General features: G+C 37.0%; 1 protein-coding gene and 1 non-coding gene across 8 annotated transcripts in view; both read left to right on the top strand.

Annotated features, from left to right (window-relative positions):
• CNOT1 (CCR4-NOT transcription complex subunit 1) overlaps nucleotides 1–24,560 on the top strand; it is a 102,526-nt gene that overhangs the window by 73,607 nt on the left and 4,359 nt on the right. For 3 of the 7 annotated variants that reach the window (XM_030299133.2, XM_030299135.1, XM_030299134.1), the window contains exons 23-44: nucleotides 1,828–2,058; nucleotides 2,372–2,512; nucleotides 3,441–3,620; nucleotides 5,148–5,264; nucleotides 5,601–5,711; nucleotides 6,031–6,108; nucleotides 6,297–6,474; nucleotides 7,328–7,458; nucleotides 9,316–9,612; nucleotides 10,283–10,423; nucleotides 10,517–10,621; nucleotides 11,374–11,493; nucleotides 12,651–12,842; nucleotides 13,639–13,781; nucleotides 14,231–14,339; nucleotides 14,442–14,611; nucleotides 15,246–15,477; nucleotides 17,944–18,192; nucleotides 19,365–19,528; nucleotides 19,727–19,844; nucleotides 21,267–21,368; nucleotides 24,170–24,343. In XM_030299133.2, coding sequence (XP_030154993.1) covers nucleotides 1,828–2,058; nucleotides 2,372–2,512; nucleotides 3,441–3,620; nucleotides 5,148–5,264; nucleotides 5,601–5,711; nucleotides 6,031–6,108; nucleotides 6,297–6,474; nucleotides 7,328–7,458; nucleotides 9,316–9,612; nucleotides 10,283–10,423; nucleotides 10,517–10,621; nucleotides 11,374–11,493; nucleotides 12,651–12,842; nucleotides 13,639–13,781; nucleotides 14,231–14,339; nucleotides 14,442–14,611; nucleotides 15,246–15,477; nucleotides 17,944–18,192; nucleotides 19,365–19,528; nucleotides 19,727–19,844; nucleotides 21,267–21,368; nucleotides 24,170–24,343 — 3,483 coding nt within the window. Of the gene's footprint in view, nucleotides 1–1,827; nucleotides 2,059–2,371; nucleotides 2,513–3,440; nucleotides 3,621–5,147; nucleotides 5,265–5,600; nucleotides 5,712–6,030; nucleotides 6,109–6,296; nucleotides 6,475–7,327; nucleotides 7,459–9,315; nucleotides 9,613–10,282; nucleotides 10,424–10,516; nucleotides 10,622–11,373; nucleotides 11,494–12,650; nucleotides 12,843–13,638; nucleotides 13,782–14,230; nucleotides 14,340–14,441; nucleotides 14,612–15,245; nucleotides 15,499–17,943; nucleotides 18,193–19,364; nucleotides 19,529–19,726; nucleotides 19,880–21,266; nucleotides 21,369–24,169; nucleotides 24,344–24,560 lie in introns of those variants that run through there. The other 4 variants (XM_030299130.1, XM_030299132.1, XM_030299131.1 and 1 more) reach the window with 2 other exon arrangements.
• On the top strand, nucleotides 4,272–4,409 carry LOC115503581. The gene has a single exon (XR_003965420.1). It is a non-coding gene; the product is annotated as a small nucleolar RNA SNORA46 (small nucleolar RNA).

A 24,560-nucleotide genomic window follows, 5' to 3' on the forward strand; every position in this document is an offset into this window, starting at 1 on the left:
GCATACATATTTTTGGTGCTCATTAGGCAGCTTAATGATAGGTTATGGAAAAAAATGTCATTCTTGGATTATCTTTTCTAAGCAGTGGTTTTGCTTCATTTAATGAAAGGCTTTTATCAGGTACTTAGGCCTGATAATGCTGTTGAAGTATAGACATCTTTTACTATTATTACGAATTCCTGCCTGATTCTATAAAGTATTTGGAGTGGGAATCTTGGATAAAAATAAATAAAGATGTTCCTTTGATCTAAATGTTAATATGAGCCAGAGCTGTTTCATATAAGACTAAGACAAGTGTTTCTTGAAACTACAGCCTGCTTGTGGCACCTGGCTGCTTCAGTCAGTAGAGCATGTGACTCTTGCTCTCTGGATTGTGAGTTCAAGCTCCATGTTAGGTGTAGAGATTACTTAAAAAAAAAAAAATACAGCCTTCTTAACTACCTGCTTAGAGTCCTTTCATATACTTGTTTAAAAGGAGGGAGGTAGTCCTTGAGGAAATGGACCTAGAGATTATAGTTTTAAGCCATTTTACATGATTTGTCAACTATTGTTTTAGTAAGTGATTTTAGGTTAATTGGCTAATACTATTCATACCTTTGTCTTGGCTTTAGTCAAAGTCTACTCCCAGAGAACAAGAAAATTGATTAATTTTTATTGTTATTTTACATGAAGCTGAAAAATGGCTTTATAACATCATATTTTAAGGAATCAGATCAGAATTTGAACCTACTTTTAATTTTTATTAGAATTTAGTCCAGTGTTTTCTACCTCGTGCTGCTGGGTCTGTTTGTAGGAGGCCAGGGTTTTTGTGTTGGCTTAACCTAGGAGACCTATGGAGTGACAGGTGTGAGTGTTACTTATTCATCTGAGGGGGTTGGGAGAATATGCCAGTATTGTAATACTGAAAACTATACAGGAAAGCAGTGTTTTGTAAAACTAAGATGAGAAGTCAGAGGCTTACCACAGTAAAATGTGTTTGGAATTCAGAAGTGGGAATATAGACCTTAGGTAAGTGGAGACCAGGAGAGGGGCATGGGCATGATCACAGAAAACAGTGATCCCCACCACCCCTTGTAACAAGACAGCGAGAGAGAGAGAGAGAGAGAGAGAGAGAGAGGGGTAATTGTTTTCGTTTGTGTACTTTAAGACGCTATACTTTATTCAGAGACTGTCTTATTGAAAATCTCCTTTTTTGAATAAAGTTATCATATACCTAGATAGTAGTTTTTGTTTTGTTCAGGCATAGACTGCTGGAAATAGGATCAGGATCCCTATGTCAGTTTTCTAATTTGTATGTAGAAAGGTCAAATGGTCTGAAATGGAAAAAAAAGTTTGCTGTCTTGCTTATTACCTTCTAGAACTGACTTGCCTTTCTACAGTGTGTTTGTTTTGTAGTGATAGCTTTGCTGAGAGATAATTCACATTACCATGTATTTTTTAGGCCTTAGATTTCTCATCGGTGTTCATTAAAAGAGATCAGTTTATTGTACAAATTTAAAAATGTTAAGGTTTATATATATTAAGGGATTTATGGAGGTATATATGCAAGCATTGGTGGGTGTTTTGAACGTGTTTTGCTAGACTAGTTCTCATAAATTTTTTAAGACACATTAATATTTTACTTCCTAAAGAGCCCCTGGTATCCACTTACATATATTACGTATAGAAATATGGACCAAAATGGGGCAAGGAGTAAAGGTTATAGATGAGCCAGAAGAGTCTTCTGAAATGATTTTTCCCTTGTTAGAAGTCAGGGGAGTATAATTCAGAATTTTCAATTTTTGTTAAGAACTCTTTTAATGTGTTTCCGTCTCCCTACCCCTATAGTATATTGAGTATGGACAGCAGTCTAGAGATCCTCCTGTGAAAATGCAGGGCTCTATCACAACCCCTGGAAGTATTGCACTGGCTCAGGCCCAGGCTCAGGCCCAGGTTCCAGCAAAAGCTCCCCTTGCTGGTCAGGTTAGCACGATGGTAACCACCTCAACAACCACCACTGTTGCTAAAACGGTTACAGTCACCAGGCCAACCGGAGTCAGCTTTAAGAAAGATGTGCCAGTAAGTAGATCTTTTTTCTTTTCTCGGATTTGTTATGTTGTAAATGTATCTAGGAGTGAGCATGTGTTTTAATTTTATTATAAACAGCACATGCCTAGTAAAGTATAAAGATGAACATTTCTCCCTTTGTATCTCCCCCAGATTTCCCAGAGGCAGACACTATTAACAGTTCAACATGTATTCTTGCCAACAGTTCCAATGCACAGCCATATGTACCATGTATATGTTTTATATTAAATATGTATACATTTTCCCCTGGGATTTGTCAAACAGGTATTTCAGTTCATTTATTTTATGTACTTTGTGTTTTTAGCCTTCTATTAATACTACAAATATAGATACGTTGCTTGTGGCCACAGATCAAACTGAGAGAATTGTAGAGCCCCCAGAAAATATCCAAGAGAAAATTGCTTTTATCTTCAATAATCTCTCACAGTCGAATATGACACAAAAGGTGAGCATGATATAATAGTTTATATATCATTGTGAATGCTATCTATTTTATCCCTAGTGGGTTGGGGGATTTCTGCACCTTTTTAAATACTCAGTTTACTTTAAAGATTTAAAGATTGAAGTAATAGAATCAAAGCAAAGGGAATACAGATATACAATTAGTGGCTGTAGTTTTTGTAGCCATTAAATAGTACTAGTTTTGTGGTGAGTTTTACAGGCTTTTGAAGTAAACTACACGATCTCATCATGATGGAACATGTCATTTATACCTCATCACAACTCATGTCCTCCCAGAGACCATTCAGAGCTATTATTAGGTGCCTAGTAACTGAGGTAGACCTTGTGCAGAGCATAAGAAGGGATTCTTCTCTTTCAAGATTATATAATAATGCATTGGAAATGCCTGTTTTAGCCTGTAAGATTAGCCTAAACAAGTAGGTTTTGAGATATTATGTATGTACCATCTTTCAAAATCCCACCAGAATTGATTATGAGTAAAATAAGTCTTTAGTGTCCTTTTGGAAGACAAATTTCAAACTTTAGAGATGATTCCTGGAGATAGAAATTTAGGAAAATATGGTTCTGGTGTTAAGTCTGTTAACAGTAGGCTGTACATTAGCAATATATGCAAGTTTGGTCAAATTGAGAGTTGGGTAAGGTGAGGGTGAGGGACTTAAACTTGAAAGGAACCATAGATGTTTTAGTCGTAGTCACCCACAGTTTGAGAGATGATTGACTTTGTACTAACAAGAATTTAATATATTATACTTCATAGCATATGTCTCATGTGGAGGGAGATGAAACATGGGGCTTTAGCATCTAATTTTGCAAGGAGCCACATGGTATAGGATTGTTTACATAGAAGAAACACAAAGCTGTATTTTATCATCTTTTAACCGTGTACTTCCTGTGTCATATTGATTGGCTAGGTTGAAGAACTAAAGGAAACTGTGAAGGAAGAATTTATGCCTTGGGTTTCACAATACCTGGTTATGAAGAGAGTCAGTATTGAGCCAAACTTTCACAGCCTCTATTCAAACTTCCTTGACACGCTGAAGAACCCTGAATTTAATAAGATGGTTCTGAATGAGACCTACAGAAACATCAAAGTAAAATTTAGTTCTTCTATTCCTTTTCATTACTGTTTTGAATTTGGAAATACTTGATTGTACAAGCAGAATTTTGGGGGAGATATTTATTGGCTGTTTTTTCTCTAGGTTATCTAGGGTTTGTTTCAGATACGGAACTAAATTTCACGAAGAATTTCATGAAGATCTACTCTATACTGTTTACTTTGAAAGTAGCTATACTATTCTAAATTTGTTTTCATCATTTCATGCATGGTTTTAATTCTTGATCCTCTGTTTATGTTTTCAACTTGCTTTTAGTTTGTAATATGCTCTTAGCTCTAGTCCCTCACTTCTGTGTTTTTTTTAAATAGTCTTCTAGAAATCTATTGTATGGATGTTTATTGCTAATGGATATTTAGGTTGTTAATAACTTTAACTGTTAGAAAGACAATGCTCCAGTGAGTCTTTTATGTCTTCTTAAGTGCCACATATCTTTAGACTCTCGACTTGTTTGTAGGATAGCTGTTTTAAGGATTCTCAGCAGTTTAGAGTCAGAGTTTTCCTAATGTGCTAACGCTTGTTGCATGAAATTAGGTTTTCTTGAAATGTTATTCCTCCTGAGAAATAAAATACCTATCATATAGCTGTAATCATTCTTTGGTGAATGATTTGGGCATTGGCTTAGGAACCAGCACTATATTTAAACCTGTGGATGGAAATTTTTCCCATTCCTGGTTACGCTGTAGTGCAAAATAATTCCTGGCTCTTTGTGTTACACAGCTGACTTTGTGCCATTCTGCTGTTGATCTGTAGAGTTAAGGAACATAACTATACTCACTTTTTGTTTTTTGTTTTTTTTTTTTAATCTGATGGCAATGATGATTGGGATGTAAAAGTTTCTACATATTCTGGAGCAAAATTTCAAGATTCTTTTAAACAAATTTAAATTACAACTTTAAATTTATAGCCATAAATTAAGAAGTAATATGTAGATGGATGTATATGCTTGCCCCAAAACACACTCATGTGATGTGTCTGTCCCCCTTAGGAAAGTAAGAACTACAGAATTAATGAAATAGATAGGTAATTAAATATAGATTTAAATCCAGAAATTTTAAAGGAAGCACTTTAGCATTATTATAATGTATTTCAGAAAGTTATTTTAGTTCTCTCTAGAGATACATAGTGACCTGGATAATACTAAAAGGTTGTAGTAGATACTGTGATCTTGGTTACATTTCTTCATATGCTTGTTGTCTTGAAGGCCTTAGAACCGTAGCTTTAATCATCATTTGAATTGAATTTTGCTCCTCAAAATAGATTTGCATTTGGGTGCCTGCTTCAAACCTAGCTAAAAATTTCAGTTTTAAAATACTTTTCTGTAGGACTATACATGACCCCTTAACCTTGTATAGTTACACTCTAATAATATGGAGTAGATCTACTTTGGGGTATGTTCTCAGAATTGACGTCTTGTTTTTAATGTTGGATGAAAGGGAATTCTCAAACATTCAGTTGAGAATTTTTTCTTAAACTTATTTTCTATATTTCTTAATCCTATACCAGGTGCTCCTGACCTCTGATAAAGCTGCAGCCAATTTTTCAGATCGTTCTTTGCTGAAGAATTTGGGACATTGGCTAGGAATGATCACATTAGCTAAAAATAAACCCATCTTACACACTGTGAGTTCCAGCCAGAGGTTCATGTAAAAATTGAGAATGTTCATATAGCATATTATGTCTAAAAGTCTTGACTGTATTTGGGACTGTTTTAATGATTTGGGGTGTTTGTAAGAGTTTGGCCCATGTTTTGAATCTGTAATTGCATGCTCATGATTCTATATTGTTGAGCACAATAAAAGCCAGAAAGGTCTGGTTGTCACCCTTTTTTTGTAAGGCAAGGGTCATATTATATTGATTCCTGATTTGGGAATGAGTTTGCAAAATACCTTTCTTTGGTGCTTTGTGAGGGGTTTTGAAGTATATTCCCAGCTTTTAAAAATATTTTTCTTATTCTAGGACTTGGATGTAAAATCTTTGCTGCTAGAGGCTTATGTTAAAGGACAACAAGAGTTGCTCTATGTAGTGCCCTTTGTTGCCAAAGTCTTAGAATCTAGCATTCGCAGTGTGGTGAGTAGATTTTAATATTTTATTGATGGTTAATCTGTAAGAGTTAGTCTGTTTCAGCAAAAGGGTATGAGATTATATCCTTAGTTCTGAAGATAGAGCTAGTTCAGTCTTTCTCAGGGAAACTCGGATTTCCAATGTGAGAGATTAAGGTAGCATCATTTAATAACTCTGATTTTAATGGATGTTTTTGGGTTTTGATGGTTTTCTAAATTATGATATAGATTATTATGGCCACACAGGTATAAGTGCCTAAGTATTTTAAATAATGCGAATTAAAGAATGATTTGGGGACCAACTTAACATAATAGCTTTTCTTTAGGTTTTTAGGCCACCCAACCCCTGGACGATGGCAATTATGAATGTATTGGCAGAGCTACATCAGGAACATGACTTAAAGGTACATTTGTTGCTGCTTTATCCTTTGAAACTTCCTTAATCCTTCACATTATTAAAATTGACAGGAAAGGCGGAGAATTGCAGGGGGCGGGGGGGGGGGAAGCACTGTAACAATTGGATGAGAATAGTATATATTGTGAATAAAACTACATTTTTGTTTTCAAAATTCATATAATTTGAATTATGCAGTTAAACTTGAAGTTTGAGATTGAGGTCCTCTGCAAGAACCTTGCATTAGACATCAATGAGCTAAAACCTGGAAACCTCCTAAAGGATAAAGATCGCCTAAAGAACTTAGATGAGCAACTCTCTGCTCCAAAGAAAGATGTCAAGCAGCCAGAAGAGCTCCCTCCCATCACAACCACAAGTAAGTGTGATAATTAGCCTTCTGCTTTACCAGAATTTTCTTAAATGGTACACCTTTATGCATGTAGCAAGTTATAATTTTCCACATAATGTGTTGAAATTTTGTATACTTTTTGGTGAGCCATCTGAATTATTAAGGAAAAGTTAGTAATATCTAGGTATTGTCTTCAGTTCCAGAATTCATCTGGGTAATTCTTAATGGTATTCTTAACTAAGTATCATTAATCCTATCCCAGCTAAGCCGGGTGATTCTTTAGAGTGTTTGAGATCAGAAAGAACTGCATGGCATGGTGGGCCTGTGTTACTCTTCACATGGTAGCCAGACTACCAGCTAGACCTGCCCAGGGGGCGGATTATTATACGTGGATCATAGATTGGAAATGTGGGGGCTATAGAAGTATTGAATGAAAGATTAGGAGGTGTGTAAGAATAAACCAGCTTGTCATTCTGTCTCATTCGTCAGTAGCTAAGAATCCCCAACTGTAACCAGAGAACAGCCTAGATGGGAAAGAGACGTCTATAATGAAGAGTTATCAACAAGTCTTGGGCTTGCTGATAACAAGTCTTGGGCTTGTAGCATGTCCTCACGGTTGATTTCTTTGCAACTGCAAAGGGTATTTTGCAGGGGTATTGTCACTGACATAGCTTTACATACTTTGTTCAAATCTCTGTATTAAAACAATAGAAATTTTTTTGTTACAATTTAGGGTGGAAAATGAGACCTATGCCATTCTCACCCCCCACTCCCACCCCCAAGAGACTAATCCAGTTAAAGACTGCCTAATGCCTTGATTTTTAGCAAAGTCAAGAAATGTGCTTTTTATTAGCTCTTATTTTATGTCTTTAACATTCAGCAACTTCTACAACACCAGCTACCAGTACCACTTGTACAGCCACAGTTCCACCACAGCCACAGTACAGCTACCACGACATCAATGTCTATTCCCTTGCAGGCCTGGCACCACACATTACCTTAAATCCAACAGTAAGTAAACAACTGCTTCATCCCCCAATTCCTACTTTATGACAAGGTAAATGGGTCACCTTCCTTTTCTTTTTCTCCTTCCTTCTGGTTTCCTAGATCTTAGAGGATTTTGTACAGAAAGGAGGGATTGGCAACTGCTGTATAGTACAGCTGGGATTTTTTCCTACTCTAAAAATATAGTCATTGTGACTGGAAATCACCTATGTTGGTTACTCATATCTAAACCCTGTGGGATTAATCAGCTGGCGATATAATCACAATGGCCAAGATTACCTTACACAGGCCAAAAGATCCTTAGTATTCCATAGTTTTTTGCTGTTTATTTTCATTATCATGCCACCCTTAGCCCTTGCATTAAGCCGTTTCTTTTGGTAGATAACTAGAACTGAGCTGATTCCTGTGTGTATGTGTAAAGTCTCCAAGCCAGGATCTAAAAGTGGGACTTAATACCTTTCAGTTACATTTCTGTATTCCAGAAGGAAGATTGCTCTGAAGTCATATAAAATGCCAATAGTTACAGGTATTTTACTCTGTGTATTGAGAGTGATGATTATCTTCTTTTAGTCTACTTAACACTTGTTCAGAATCAGATACTGGAATATTCATGGTGTTTGATTTTTAGAAACTGCCCATGTTCACAAATACAGGAATAACATTAATACATTGAGCTTTTTTATTTAAAGGACACAAAGGGATTTAAAAAAGATCATTTTAGGGGCGCCTGGGTGGCTCAGTTGGTTAAGCATCTGACTTCGGCTCAGATCATGATCTCATGGTTTGTGATTTCACTCCCCTCATTGGGCTCTGTGCTGACAGCTCAGAGCCTGGGCCCTGCTTCAGATTCTGTCTCTCCCTCTCTCTCTCCTCTCCCCTGCTTACGCTGTGTCTATCTCTCAAAAATAAGTAAACATTAAAAAATTAAAAAATCTTAACCTAGGTCTCCCTCCTGTACCCCCATGGCACTTAATTTTTTGTGGGGTGGGGGGAGCCCTTAGATTTAGAAATTGTGCTTCCCCTTTATAACACTGTCAGTAATCTGAATATTTTTATGTATCCATCATGAGTATTTTAGAAGTTTCTCACAAATTCATTAAGTTAAAGAGATCAAGTGAGTATTAGGGCATACCAGAGATAAAAGATTAGAAACAGTCATTCAAGTGAAGCAAAGTGGCTTCAATGTATGGTAATGTAAATGTTTGCTATTCTGGAGAATTATTTGTAGTAATGTTTCTGTAGAAATCCTTTTCTCTGTTAACCTGATTCTTTCTGCATTTATTTCTCCACGCAACTATAGAAGCTACATTTTTTTTATTTAAAAAAGGTTTTTTTGAATGTTTTTATTTCTTTTTGAGACAGCATGAGCAGGGGAGGGGCAGAGAGAGAGGGAGACACAGAATCTGAAGCAGGCTCCAGGCCCTGAGCTGTCAGCACAGAGCCCAACGCGGGGCTTGAATCCACAGACTGTGAGATCATGACCGAGCTGAAGTTAGACGCTCAACTGACTGAGCAACCCAGGCGCCCCGAAGCGCCTGGGTCTTTCTTTGAGAGTACTTAAGCTACAGATTTTAACTAAGCACATAATGGATCCTGCAATAAAAAATTTGCACATCAAACTTTTAGAATTTTTAAAAACGCAAAGACCTATTTATTATCACATATCATAAGGTATAACGAATAGTACTCTCTCTGTAGACTAGCTTCTATTTCCTGAGCTTTTCATTGGTTAATTTAAAGTAGAAATTGGTAGTTAATGGTTAACTTTGAAGTCATTTCCAAAATCACAGGTGTGATGACTGATGTAAATTGGGTTGTCTTACCTTAAACAAGCTGTTGACTTAACTTGTTTCCCCCACCTAGATTCCCTTGTTTCAGGCTCATCCACAGTTGAAGCAGTGTGTGCGCCAGGCAATTGAACGGGCTGTCCAGGAGCTGGTCCATCCTGTGGTGGATCGATCAATTAAGATTGCTATGACTACTTGTGAGCAAATAGTCAGGAAGGATTTTGCTCTGGATTCTGAGGAATCTCGAATGCGAATAGCAGCTCATCACATGATGCGGAACTTAACAGCTGGAATGGCTATGATTACCTGCAGGGAACCTTTGCTTATGAGCATATCTACCAACCTGAAAAACAGTTTTGCCTCAGCCCTTCGTGTAGGTTGATTATTTTCTTGGTGGAATACATAATTTCTTACGCGTGCCTGAGTTTCTTTTTCTTTGCATGTCATCACATTTGATGTCTTTCCTCCTGTTGAATTGTAAATGCTGTGAGGTGAAGCCTCATGTTTTTTTGCTCACTATTGTATCCTCAACACAGTGTTTTGCAGATAGTAGGTATCCAAATATTTATTGGTTTAAAGACATGAAGGGTTTAAAAATACATAAGTTAACAATATTGTTTCTAGTAATTATTAAGAATTTAGATTAAAGCACTTGCACTAGGTCAGTGGAAAACTGTGTAAAGTGACTTTGTGTACACACACAATTACACTCTTTCCTCAGGTTAACTCATTTGCTAATTTTGGGTCTTACATGCCATGGTTAATGATGCCTCCCCCACCGCCTTTTTTTTTTTTAACTGCTTTACTGTTTCCATATTGTTCACTGTCTTCATAACAACCTGAAAATAAAGTGTTTTGGTTGAGTAGTATTTTCATCTTACAGATGAAGATGATTTTAGGCTATTTTGTGGTCACAGCTAGTAAGTCATAAATAGAGTCAGAACTTTAAAAATTTGTATAAGCATTGCATCTCCTATTATCTGTCTTATCTATCTACAGAAAACTTTAAATTGTTTTCTTTCTTTCTCTTCCCCTTCCAAAAGACTGCATCGCCACAACAGAGGGAAATGATGGATCAGGCAGCTGCTCAGTTAGCTCAGGACAATTGTGAATTAGCTTGCTGTTTTATTCAGAAGACTGCAGTAGAAAAAGCAGGTCCTGAGATGGACAAGAGATTAGCAACTGTAAGTGTTTAGCCTTTGCCATTTAAGTATTTTTTTTTTCTATTTAAGAAAATGCCTCATAACAAGAACCTCAGTGACTTTTTTTATTTGCAGGAATTTGAACTGAGAAAACATGCTAGGCAAGAAGGTCGTAGGTACTGTGATCCTGTTGTGTTAACATATCAAGCTGAGCGGATGCCAGAGCAAATCAGGCTGAAAGTAAGAATTGGGGGCATTGTCTCTACCTACCCGTCTTTGTTTTCTTTCTGTTTATGTTGCTTAAACTCCTCACCAGGACTTAGACAGTGGGGTTACATGTTGCTTCTGAGACAATATCCCACCCTCAGTAGCGTATCACTTGTAGGTTACCTGTGGAGAAGGCATAAAGATATCTTAGATGGGGTCACTGGGCTGGTTCAGTTGGTAGAGAATACAATTCTTGATCTAAGGGTCGTGAGTTCAAGCCCCACATGGGGTGTAGAGATTACTTAAACAATTTTAAAAAAGAAAAGTTACCTTAGATTGCATGCACTTGCCAGTTGTCGCATCCCTATGTAAAGAGTTCATGTGCCTGTTAGTTTTTGTGTTTCACAACTTGGTCTTGCCTTCTAGTACTTCTATTTTAATTATTAACTACTTATTAGTAAGAAGATGTAAGAAATCTGATCACTGTTACCAGCTCCATTAGAGAATTTCACTTTGTGTGTTCCTATTTGAGGTATTTTTCCCTAGAAAAGCTCAAATGAATTTTTAAACAAAGGGGACTTTTGACAGGATTCAGGGAAATGGGAAACACTGTGAGTTTTGTGCACACACATACATGTGCAATTAAACTATTATATGTTGTAGTGACTCCTGTGTGCCTTCTCCAGAATCCCTGTGCATACTTCCATGCAAACTTTCCACTTTCAAAGAACTTTGCTTCGATTCTGTGAAGAGGATCCTGTCAAAATAGGTTTTCTTCTTTCCAGGTTGGTGGTGTGGACCCAAAGCAGCTGGCTGTTTATGAAGAGTTTGCACGCAATGTGCCTGGCTTCTTGCCCACAAATGATTTAAGTCAGCCTACAGGATTTTTAGCCCAACCCATGAAGGTAAATTGTTCCTTGCATTAAATTGAATGTTTTACATTTTAATTGGAATGTTTTTATCAAATCTATCTCTTGCTTCCTGAGAGTTTAAGTTAAAGGGGGGAAAATTACCCCACGGTTGATGAGTATAGTTATTCTTTGTATTAGATCAGGATGGCACACAGAGGAACTTTTTTATTTTTTTTTAAATCCATGAGGTTGATTTTCATGTTTTGGCCTAATTAAAGGAATTTACATGGTGACCCCATCACTTTGCCTATGTTTTGTAAAAAGAGTTTCTAAAATTTTGATATAATTATTTACAGAAAAGTTGGGAGATGTAGGGGAAAACATTTTGCCCCTGAACCATTTGAATATCAGATGCTGACCCTGGTGTCCCAATCACTTTCAAATACTTTGGTCTGTGTTATCTACATAGACATTCTCCTGTGTGACCATAGTACAGCTATTGAAATCAGGACGTTAATACTGATACATTAATACCTAATCCTGAGACCTCATTCAGATTTTATGAAGTGTCCTAGTATCATCTGTTTATAGTTAAAAGGACTTATTTCAGAATCACACATTTTTAGTTAGTTATGTTTTTAAAGTTTCCTCCAGGTCAGTCTGGTATAGCACCTTACCTTTTCCTCATCTTTCATGACCTTGACACTTTTGCAGACTGCAGGCTAGTTATTTTCTAGAATGTCCTGGTTTGGATTTGTTCAGTATGTTCTCAGGAATAGATTCAAATAGTGCATCTTTGATATATTTATCACAGAAATGATGCTGTGTTATTATTCTGTTAGGCTTTGACAGCTGGACTGGGTACTATATTTTCTGTGGTTTGGATTACCTACTTTCTTTGGCTATATCCTGTCCCATTATCTGTCTTGTTTTCTTTGATTACTTGATTATGTTGATGTCTGTCAGGCCTTCCATAGTCAAGTGAAGTACCCCTTCTCGCATCCCTGCCTTGCACTGCCCCACCTCATGTCATTAAGATTGAATAGTTCAGGAAAGGGAATGGAAGAGCCGCCCCTCTGTTTTGATTGGGGGGGGGGTGGGAATCAAGGGAGTAAACATACTAAAATACTTTTTAATTGCTGCATGTGCCAGTGAAAAATCTGAAAAATTTTTGCTTATCTCTTTTTTGGTTCTTTCCTTCTCTCATACAGCAAGCTTGGGCAACAGATGATGTAGCTCAGATTTATGATAAGTGCATTACAGAACTGGAGCAGCACCTACATGCCATCCCACCAACTTTGGCCATGAATCCTCAAGCTCAGGCTCTTAGAAGTCTTTTGGAGGTTGTAGTATTATCTCGAAACTCTCGGGATGCCATAGCTGCTCTTGGATTGCTCCAGAAGGTTAGTTCTTTTTTAAGTTTGTTAGAGAAGGGAGCAGGGGATGGGCAGAGAGAGGAAATGAGAGAATTCTAACCAGGCTCCACCCTATCAGCACAGAGCCAACATGGGGGCTCAATCCCATGAACCATGAGAGCATGACCTGAGCCGAAGTCAACAGTCAGATAGATGCTTAACTGACTCAGCCACCCAGGTGCCCCATTAAATGTTATTTTTAAGAAGAAACTATGTTTGTAAATCTAGTGACCTGCACCATCGCCTACTTAAGTTAGATTCAGATTTTAAAATTAAGATAAAACAAATTTTGTTTGGTAAAAACTGGGTGAGTTTTTCCCAGAACAGAATGTAGTCATGGCACTTACCGACGGCGAAGTGGGAAAATCTTTTTTTATTACAATTTTTTGAAAACACAGTTATTTAAGAAACTTTAAAAGACAGCACTTTAGATTTGGAGGGAAAGGTTGATCCACGTAGGTGGGTTATGTGGGAGGGTTGTTACGGACCATTGGATTTTGACTGTGTAGGGACAGTGGGACTTTTTATGTGAAGAACACATGTGAATATAAATTAGAATTGAGAGAGAGAGAGAGAGAGAGAGAGAGAGTGTGTGTGTGTGTGTGTGTGTGTGTGTGTGTGTGTGTGTGAGTGTGAGTGAAAAGGGTTTTGGTGAGTGGAGACATTGTTAACTTGAGGCTCCAGAAAATATATTGTAATTTCTGTTAAGGTTTGGTTTTTGGCTTTGAAAGTTGGGCTGAATACTATATTTTCCATGTTTCTGAATACTGTTTTTCTTCCATAGGCTGTAGAGGGTTTACTAGATGCCACAAGTGGTGCTGATGCTGACCTATTGCTGCGCTACAGGGAGTGCCACCTTTTGGTCTTAAAAGCTCTTCAGGATGGCCGGGCATATGGGTCTCCGTGGTGTAACAAACAGATCACAAGGTCAGTATCCATCTTAAACAAGTACTGTTTATTAAACTGCTTTCTAAGATACATGGCCCTTTTCATGTCCAGAGGTTTCCTTTTTTTCTAGAAGGCAAATGGGACTTTGACGATTATACAAAACCAGTACTTTGCTTTGGGGAATAAATTGCAGATCATTGGTTTTAAAAGGTTTCAGTGATTTCTTGGCAGTGGTGTTCACATATAACTATTTCAATGTCTTAAGTGAAATGCTTTGTTTTCTAGGCTTTGAAAGAAAAGCTTGAGTTTTAACACTGTGCTGTCTGTTCTGCTTCATTATTGGCTATTTTGAATTTTGGATACTGATTTGCATTTGGTTCTCAAAGCATCCTTAATTTGGAACAAATTACCACTGAATAAAATAGGATCTTTATTTTACCTGTTACAATATGGTTAAGCCTATATGAGTAAAGAAACACTTTTTCTAGGTGCCTAATTGAATGTCGGGATGAATATAAATACAATGTTGAAGCAGTGGAGTTGCTAATTCGCAATCATTTGGTTAATATGCAGCAGTATGATCTTCACCTAGCACAGGTATGGAAGGAATTTTCTTAAACAGAAAAAGGGCTCTGGTAGCTGGGAAGTGTGTTTGCCATAAGTGTTGTCTATCTTACGTTGTGCTTTCTGTGTTGCCAGTCAATGGAGAATGGTTTAAACTACATGGCCGTGGCATTTGCTATGCAATTGGTAAAAATCCTGCTGGTGGATGAAAGGAGTGTTGCTCATGTTACTGAGGCAGATCTGTTCCACACCATTGAAACTCTCATGAGGATTAATGCTCACTCCAGAGGCAATGCTCCAGAAGGGTGAGGATGGTGATGGGATCTTTGTGTGTTGAGTCTAAGAACGAGCTTTAGAAATGAATGTGCAGATTTACTAACATTACCTATTAGAACTGCTGTACAACATGCGGGAAGCTTTAGTGAGGCCTAATATTGTCCCTTGAAGTATGAGAGCTTAACTAACCGCCAAGCCACCTTGCTGTAGAGCAAGCAGTACATACAGTACTAGACTTGGTGTCAGGAGTCCTGTGTTTAAGCCCTGGCACTTTAAATTTTGATTTTAGGCAAGTTGACTTACCCCCCCTCCTCAAGCCTTTTCTTGAATAAAATAGAAACAGTATCTCAGAGAATTGTTGAGATTAAGATAAATAACAAACCGTGGCACATGGTAGGTGCACAGAGTGTTTGTTTAACTATGCACATCAGCTCCATCTCAACAGGCATCATTTTTTTTGGGTCAAGAAGTGGCTTAAGTGAGGTCAGTCAGTCATTTGCATATTATGTGGTCATGAGTAAACAGGAAGAGACCAAAGATAGCTTTGCTTAAATATGGAAATCACTGTTGTGGTTTCTATTAAATAAGCAGATTGTCCAACTGTATGTCTGTGAAATCACAACCATGAGTAGACTGATTTTCACTCTGGATTTATTGTACTAGATTGCCCCAGCTGATGGAAGTAGTGCGATCCAACTATGAAGCAATGATTGATCGTGCTCATGGAGGCCCTAACTTTATGATGCATTCTGGGATCTCTCAAGCCTCAGAGTATGATGATCCTCCAGGCCTGAGGGAGAAGGCAGAGTATCTTCTGAGGGAATGGGTGAATCTCTACCATTCAGCAGCAGCTGGCCGTGACAGTACCAAAGCTTTCTCTGCGTTTGTTGGACAGGTAGAGCTTTTGGAAAGAAAGGTGCTTTTTATTCAACATAAGTAGGGTGTGATGCCTCCAATATTTAAGCTCAGTATTATGTACCTGTGGTCAGACAGTTACCTCCATACTCATGTAAACCAAAATGTCAGCATCGTTACTCTGTTAAATTGATAAAGCCTATTTCATTCCTCATCTTTGGACACTAAGCAGTAAATTCAACATTTCACGTCCCCTTTAGTTCTATTTATCCCATTTCAGTAGTCATAGCTACAAAATACAGTGGATCAGATAATGAATAATGAAATTGCCACATGTATGTAGTAATTTTACTAGCTTGATAATCAATAGTGAGGGAATTTGGGGCTAATAAGTAATATTCTCATAATAGCCCATGTTTTTAAAAATAAGAAAATGCAACAAAATCTTAAATATTTAAATGGTAGAGCCTTTTATTATATTTTCTAAACTAAGTAGCTTATCTGCCTATAATTGGTTAACATAGTTTTTTGGGAAATAGTTTCTATTTATTTTCATGTGATTTTATCTAAATTGGACTTTGAGTTAAAGTGTTAGGAAACCATTTCCTAGAAAAGAATATTTGAACAGGATGAGTAAACAACGATGTAGGAAGAGAGTGATAGTACCATTTTAGCATTCTGTTTTTGATTATTACTGGCTGTTTTCAACCACTGTAAGGGATTCATACTCAGTAGCCAGTTTGTCCTGATCATACTACTTAATTGCCAGAGTGGTGCTTTTTGCTGAACTGGCCTTAGAATTCCTTTAGTAGAACTATTGTAATGTTTATTCAGGGAGAGATACTAGCTTATCTGCTTATTTCTGCAGATTGACCATTATATTTTTTAAACTGAGACCAAAGCATTAGGTGTGCAACCAAAGAAAGATTGCAATTAGATCTATTATCAAATAAATGACAGTGGATTATGGAAGAGCTGATTAGAATTTTAAAAGTTGTTAAAAATTGGATTTACTGTTCAAGATGAATGTTAACTTGGTAAATAAATCATACTAAGTAGGTCTCTACCTTAAAAGAATTCTAAAATACACCTTATTGCAAAGCTGTTGTTGAATATTTACAGTTTGATTTTCTGATTTGGATGGAAGAACTTTGAATCAGTTGGGGTTTTTTTGTGATCATCAAAATTTCATGGGTATGGATGTGGCGCTTGTCTCAGCTCTTCCTGCTGGCTTATTTACTCTTGTTTCTTCTCTCTGTTTGAAAAAGATACTGTATTTATACTTTTTATTCTCTTTTGCATTCTTTTGAGAATTCTTTCTTCCTTGACCTTCTTGATAACAGCAGTCTGTCTTTGTTACCTCCCCCTGGTAGTTTCTCAGATTTCAATGTACAAAAGTCCCTTTGCTGACCTTCTGTCTTGCCTAGGGTACATAAGTTTCAATTCAGTTATTTTACTGCTTATCAAGGGACAGTGAAATTGTTTTAAAGTTTCCAAGATATCGGTCAAGTTTCCATTTTGGGCTTGGTTTCTTTAAGCACTGACCTCCTTCTCCCTCTGCACCCTTTAACACCTCTTATACTGCCTTCTTCTTTTGTACTAGCCAAATAACTTCTCTGCTTCACTTCCAAATCATATGTCATAAAATTTGTTCTTTATCCTTTGTTTTGAAGAAATTCATTCTGTCCGTGTTATTTTAAACTTAATTTACGTCGAAATAAACTCAATTTACATTTAAGTAGCCAGGTATGGGGCACCTGGGTGGCGCAGTCGGTTAAGCGTCCGACTTCAGCCAGGTCACGATCTCGCGGGTCCGTGAGTTCGAGCCCCGCTTCAGGCTCTGGGCTGATGGCTCAGAGCCTGGAGCCTGTTTCCGATTCTGTGTCTCCCTCTCTCTCTGCCCCTCCCCCGTTCATGCTCTGTCTGTCTCTGTCCCAAAAATAAATTAAAAAAAAAAAAAAGTTGAAAAAAAAATTTAAGTAGCCAGGTATGATCTGTGGCTGTTTTCTTTGGTACCTGCTTATTGTGCAAATTATTACTTGACTTTTCATGTTGCAGCTAGTTGGAGTTTAAAAATTTTGTTACTGGTTAAGTCAGTCTGGAGAAGTTATCTTAAATTCTGTGAAAAAGTAAAATATACATAATTTAATCTCTTACTTGGGGGAATTATGAATTGGTTAGAATGTCTAACTATGACTTAGGTTACTAAAAGTTGGTTCGTTTGCCTAATTTTTCCACTTTACTTGGCTATGGACTGTTAACTCAAAATTGCCATGTTACTATTTCTCCATTTCCATCATTTCTGTTCTCCATTAAACTTAAAACTAAGGAATTCTGTCATCTGTCCTTAATGGATAAATCATTTTCATGACCCCTGTTTTTTACAAAGTAAGAAGTAGAAATGTGACAAGGAGTAAATGGGAGAATACCTCTTAAATATGAAAATTAAAAAATTATTTGTGTGTATTATATCTCACTGTGTTTTATATTTTTATTCCTTTGGTAGATGCACCAGCAAGGAATCCTGAAGACTGATGACCTCATAACAAGGTTCTTTCGTCTGTGTACTGAAATGTGTGTAGAAATCAGTTACCGTGCTCAGGCAGAGCAGCAGCACAATCCTGCTGCTAATCCCACCATGATCCGAGCCAAGTGCTATCACAACCTGGATGCCTTTGTCCGCCTCATTGCACTGCTAGTGAAGCACTCAGGGGAGGCCACCAACACTGTCACAAAGATTAATCTGCTGAACAAGGTCTGAAATTCTCTCTTGCCTTAGTCTTGATACACTTGAAGCCTGCATCAGTGGTTCTTAGGGCCCAGTCCCTTCCCCAGAACATTTTGTAGTAGCCCTTTTTCTGTCCTGAAATTAAACTCATAGATAGTATTATAAACATAGTCATTAAATATTAGAGGAGTGTAGTGTCTGAACTAAAAGTCCACCCCTCCTCCCCCTCCAACCACCACAAGGTATTTCAGTATGTTAATGTTTGGTAATGACGATACTGGAAGATATTTAGATAATATAGAATTTTGGGCTATGCGCAGAATCACCCTGAATGGGGTGGCTCGACCTGTCCACTGATAACAGATTAGCACCTCAGATACCAGGAGTGACATTGCAGTTGATTGTTTTCTTTAAAGGAACAAAATGGTTTTCTTTTGACATATATAGAATTCCTGGAAATTTCAGTATTAAAACTGCAAAAACGAACTTAGAGTTTGGTCTTGGGTAATTACAAGTAGGTTGCCCTGTCCCTCACTCTTCAGTGGGAAAATCCAGTGGAATGCAGTATGGTTCTTTGTGTTTTTAAATTTATTTATTTATTTTGAGAGAGAGCACTCAAGCTGGGGAAGAGCAGAGAGACAGAATCCCAATCAGGCTCCACGCTGTCAGCCCAGCCCATTGTGGGGCTCTATCCCACAAACCATGAGATCATGACCTGAGCCAAAATCAAGAGAGGCTTGACTGTTGCTGAGCTGCCCAGGCACTTCCAGTTCTTTGTGTATGTGAGACATTTCTGCAGCCTGAGAGCTTCCCTGGCTTTCCATCTATTAAATGCCAAGAGAAGTATAAACCATTTTGCTTCTTGTCAGCTTTACTCACATCAGACCAGAAAAATTAGGTTGTTACATTGTATTAACATGATGGAATACGATGTACCATGTTCCTTTCTAAAGCTTACAAAAAACCAGTATTTGTGGAGAGTATGTTTCTGGTCTAAGATCATTGAAATTCAAAGAAAACAAAATTCTGCGGGGCACATCAGTGTATGGCCCTTTTGGGTGCCAGCATATAATTTTGTATTCAAATGATATGTGTCCTTTAATGTGGGACTTAAGAATACAAGGTAAAAAAACTTGTCTGATGAGTGGTAAGTGAATTATTTTTATGATATACAGGCTCGTAATCTGTGTGCTCTGTAGGTTCTTGGTATAGTCGTGGGAGTTCTCCTGCAGGATCACGATGTCCGGCAAAGTGAATTTCAGCAGCTTCCTTACCATCGAATTTTTATCATGCTGCTCTTGGAACTCAATGCACCTGAGCATGTATTGGAAACCATTAATTTCCAGACACTTACAGCTTTCTGGTGAGTATTGTTGGATTTAATAGAGATTTCCCATTAAGGATTGCTATTTTGTTGGTAAAATTTGAGAAGTAGTATTCTTGTGGATTTGAGGCATGTTGATTTGTATGTAATACATCTTGAATGTTACTTACTTATATTGATGTGGTATTCACCATATTTAACTTGGACCTTCTTCTGACTAAGGTTTTCTTCTTTCAGCAATACATTCCACATCTTGAGGCCTACCAAAGCCCCTGGCTTTGTGTATGCCTGGCTTGAACTGATCTCCCATCGGATATTTATTGCAAGAATGCTGGCACATACGCCACAGCAGAAGGTGTGGCTGCAGTTTATCTCCTACAGATGAAGACTGTAACTACTTGGAGCTTATTATTAGCACTTTTAGTCATTTAGTAATAATTTTACTTATTCCAGGTTTAGTCGAGAATAATTTCATGTGGAGTAAAGTTTTGGAGAGAGGTTTAACAAGTACTTGACTGCCTCTGCCTAGAAGCCATTCCTCGGTGATTAGGGTATTGCTTTTCCAAGTGTCTTGTGAGCCATCTGTGTTAATTTCTTAAGGACTTTTTTAAAACTGAAACCTTGGAGCACCTTTGTAGACTTATATATAAAACTTCGAATAATGGAGTTCTAGATCCCGCCAGTTTTACAGGTTCTCACCTTAAATGCTAAAGACTCTCACACTCAAGGGTGAAGACTGCTGGCCTGTATTTGAAGAAATTAGGATCAAGTTTTAGTAAAGAGTTTTATTTTTTTAATTTTTATTATTTTTAAGTGTTTATTTTTGAGAGACTGAGTGTGTGTGTGTGAGCAGGGGAGGGGCAGAGAGAGAGGGAGACACAGAATCCAAATCAGGCTCCAGGCTCTGAGCTGTCAGTGCAGAGCCCGATGCAGGGCTCGAACTCCCAGATTGTGAGATCATGACCTAAGCTGAAGTAGGACACTTAAATGACTGAGACATCCAGGTGCCCCCTTTAGTAAAGAGTTTTTAAAGTGTAATTGCAATAAATATAGTTAACATGAGAGGTTTCTCTCCCATCTTGCAATTAAATGGCAAATGAATATGGTAGAACATACCCTTGATTGGCCTTTCAGAAGAAAATATGACTAATGTGCTTGGCAAAAAAGAAAGTGAGCTAATCCTTAAATGGAGTGTATATTGTTTGATATTCCAGGAGGAGAAACACAATAACATATTGAATAAAATTGCCCCCAAATAAACATACTTAGTAAAATTGGGAGTTGGTGACAGGTTCAGCCATGTTTGGCTGAAAATAGAGGATTTATAGTGTGAACATTTTATAAACTGGATCAAATTATTTGACAGGAGTTGGGAGTGGGGAAAGAAATGGTTTGAGACCTAGGACTTAATTGAAACAAGGAACTTAAAAATAGATAAATACAGGAAGGAAGGAAGAAAACAGACCTCTGTCAGTTTTTTAGTTGACTGTTTTGTGTTGTGTCTGAAATTTTCTCCAGGTTTACTACTCCTCTTCAAATTTTGCTTACAGGCACAAGGACCCATACATCCTAGAATTCTGGAGCCATTTTGTTTTAAATATTTCTCACTGTTTCTGTAATTATCCTTACTCCTTTTTAATGCCAGTCTTCAAGAGACTTATTTATGTCAGTATTCTCTAGTTCTGTTAGTCTGAAGAAGATAGTAAACAAGTCAACTTTTTGGTGGTAGAACAGCAACTGAGTAGAATTACGACTCATGTACATTTCTTTCTTTCAGGGATGGCCTATGTATGCACAGCTACTGATTGATTTATTCAAATATTTAGCGCCTTTCCTTAGAAATGTGGAACTCACCAAACCTATGCAAATCCTCTATAAGGTAATTAACCTAGAGTTACAAATTAAAATAAAATTTAAAAATACTTACACACTCTAAACTGGGAATGTGAGGCCTAATATTTTTTATTAAGCTTTTAAAGTATAATATATATTCAGAAAAGTGCAAAAGTCAAATGTTCTTGTATAACCAGCACCCGAACAGGGCATTCCATATGTTCAGCTTTAGTAGATCCTACTACTTTTATAAAATATACATAGCTGTTAATTGACACACCAGCATGTGCCTGGTATTTACTGTTTTCTGTTAGCCATTTTGGCAGTTGTGCAGTAGGATCTCATTGTGGATTTAGTTTGGATTTCCTTGATTTTTTTTTTTTTTTTTTTTAAATGAATAGCTTGGCCATTTGGATATCCTTTTGTGATGCTCCTCTTCCAGTTTTTTGCTCATATTTCTACTAGATTATCTGTTTTCTTTTTATAGGACTGCTTCATACATTCTGGATATAAGCCCTTTGTTTAATATATATTCAAACATTTCCTACTCTTGTGGCTTTTTTACTCCCTTAAAAGTAGGGTGTCTTTTGAGGAATGGAAACTTTAATGTAGTCAGAATTACCAAGTTTTTACTTTCATCTCATGTAAGAAATCTTTTTTTTTTTTTTGTATCTGACGTAAGAAATCTTTGGCAGTCCCAAGTCGCATTCTCTTCTGTGTGTGCTCTGTTCACTGCCCAAGAAGCCGTATAATTCTGGCTTTTACGCTTAGGAGGTATGACCTATCTCAGAGTTATTTTTGTGTATGGTAAGATTCGTTTCCTCCTCTTTCCTTATATCCCCACCCCAATAAATAATGTACAGCTTTTCAGTAACATTCTTTATTCCCTATTGAATTGCTTGGGCACCTATGTCAAAATAATTGACCATTTGTGTATGGGTGTCTCTCTAGTTCATCTGTTTTGTGTTCTTAGGGCAGTATAAAACTGTCTTGAGTTGTAAGACTTACATATAAAGCCAGAGTAATCAAGCAAAGTGATTCCTCTTCAACTTTGCTCTCTTTTAAGATTATTTTGGCTATTTTGTGTCATTTGCCGTTGCATAAAACTACACAGTCATCTTCACTTCTAAAAGCTGGCTGGGATTTAGATTGAGATTGCAGTGAATCTCTAGATCATTTTGGAGAGAATAGACATCTTAATAATATTGAGCTTTCAATCCTGAACATGAATATTTCTATTTAGTTAGGTCTTTAATTTTACTATGCAGTGCTTTGTAGTTTTCAGAATAGAGCTTTTCAACCTCTTTCTTTAGACTTATGCCTATACATTTTGTGGGTTTTTTGGTGACATTGTAAAATATCTTTAAACTTTTTCATACTTGGTAGCAATGTATAGAAACAAACTGATTTTTGTATATTGGCCTTGCATCCAGCTACCTTGCAACATTTACATTTTCTGGGAGTTTATGAGTGTCTTTTGTGGGGAGTAGTGTATTCTGTATTCGTTCCATCAACATGTAACTTTGGGTTTGTGTTTTACTTTTTCTTGCCAGTAACTCCCAGGAAAGTGTTGAATAGAAGAGAGTGATAATGACATGTTTGTCTCATTAATGATCCTAAGGAAAGCTTTTAGTTATTCACCATTAAGTATAATGTTTTTATAAATCTACAGTTTTGTTTTGCAGATACCATTATCTGAATAAGGAAATGCCCTCTATTCATAATTGTTGAGTTTTTAAATCATTAAATAGGTATGGAGTCATATTGAATGCCTTTTTGCATTCAAGATAATGTAAAAAATCTTTTTTCTGTTAATATTATAACTCCATTAATTTTAAAATGTTTAAACTGCCATTGCATTTTGAATCATTTGGTCATGATATATCACTGTTATTTCTATTTCTGATATTTAGGATTTTTGTGTGACTTTTCACATCAAATTTTGGTGTCAAGATTATGCTAATCTCATTGAAAAAGTTGGGGAAAGTTCTCTTTAAAAATTAAAAAAAAAGTTTGGGGAGCTCTTATTCATTGATTTTAGAGATGCTGGGGGTGGGGGGGAGAGCCACAAGGGTGGGGAGGAGCAGAGAGAGGGGGACAGAGGATCCCAAGTGGGCTCTGTACTGACAGCTGTGAGCCCGATGCGGGGCTCAAACTCACGAACCGTGAGATTATGACCTGAGCTGAAACCAAGAGCTTAACCAACTGAACCACCCAGGCTCCCCTATTCACTTTATTTTGATTTGGGTTTTGGCAAGTTGGTTTTTAAAGTAGTTTATTTTATCTGAATTGTCAAATTTATTAGCATATAACTGGGGGCCATTCTCTTAAACTGTTATGTCTGTAGGATCTGTAGTGATGGTCCCATTTCATTCTTGCTATTAATATTTTTTCCATTAGTAGGGTTTATCAATTTTATTAATCTTTTCAAACAGCCAATTTTGGTTCATGCTCCTTTAATACTTTTTAAACATGTAATTGATTTTGGCTCTTTTACATTCTTGGTTTTCATAAATTATGTTTTTTCAGCTTCTGAAGTTAGAAGCCTATGTCTTTTTTTTTTTTTTTTTTTTTTTTTTTTTTTTTTTGCTAGTCTCTTCTAGTATACAGCATTTAAGGTATTAAGTCCCCAAAATTAGATTTTGGTGATTTCCAGATGTACATGTATATATTTTGGTAAATCACTTGTGACACAATTTTTTATTAAAGCCTGTAATTTGTTAATGAAGCATACTTTATACTTTTATCTTGTTTACTTGAGTTAACATTCATGATAGTATAAATGTTACTCCAACTTTCCAACTTAATATGAAAACAACCAATGTTCTTCTCATTTTTTAAAAATAGGGCACTTTGAGAGTGCTGCTGGTTCTTTTGCATGATTTCCCTGAGTTCCTTTGTGATTATCATTATGGATTCTGTGATGTGATCCCACCTAATTGTATTCAGCTAAGAAATCTCATCCTGAGTGCCTTCCCAAGAAACATGAGGCTCCCAGACCCATTCACTCCTAATCTGAAGGTAAAGTTCTAAACATTTCCAGGAAAAACAAGGTTACTTCTTAGTATTTCAGTCCTTTTCTCTGGTTGTAGACTTATTTAACCTGTCTTTCCCCAGCATAAACCACATATAAGTTATTTGTTAGATAAGGATGCTCTTTGGGGGTAGGGGGCAATCATGTTATTAAGCCTGCTGAATATTGGTTTACAGTTTTGCCTAGCTGCTGTTTTTAGTTAAT

This window comes from Lynx canadensis, chromosome E2 (assembly GCF_007474595.2).
Source record: "Lynx canadensis isolate LIC74 chromosome E2, mLynCan4.pri.v2, whole genome shotgun sequence".
NCBI lineage: Eukaryota > Metazoa > Chordata > Mammalia > Carnivora > Felidae > Lynx > Lynx canadensis.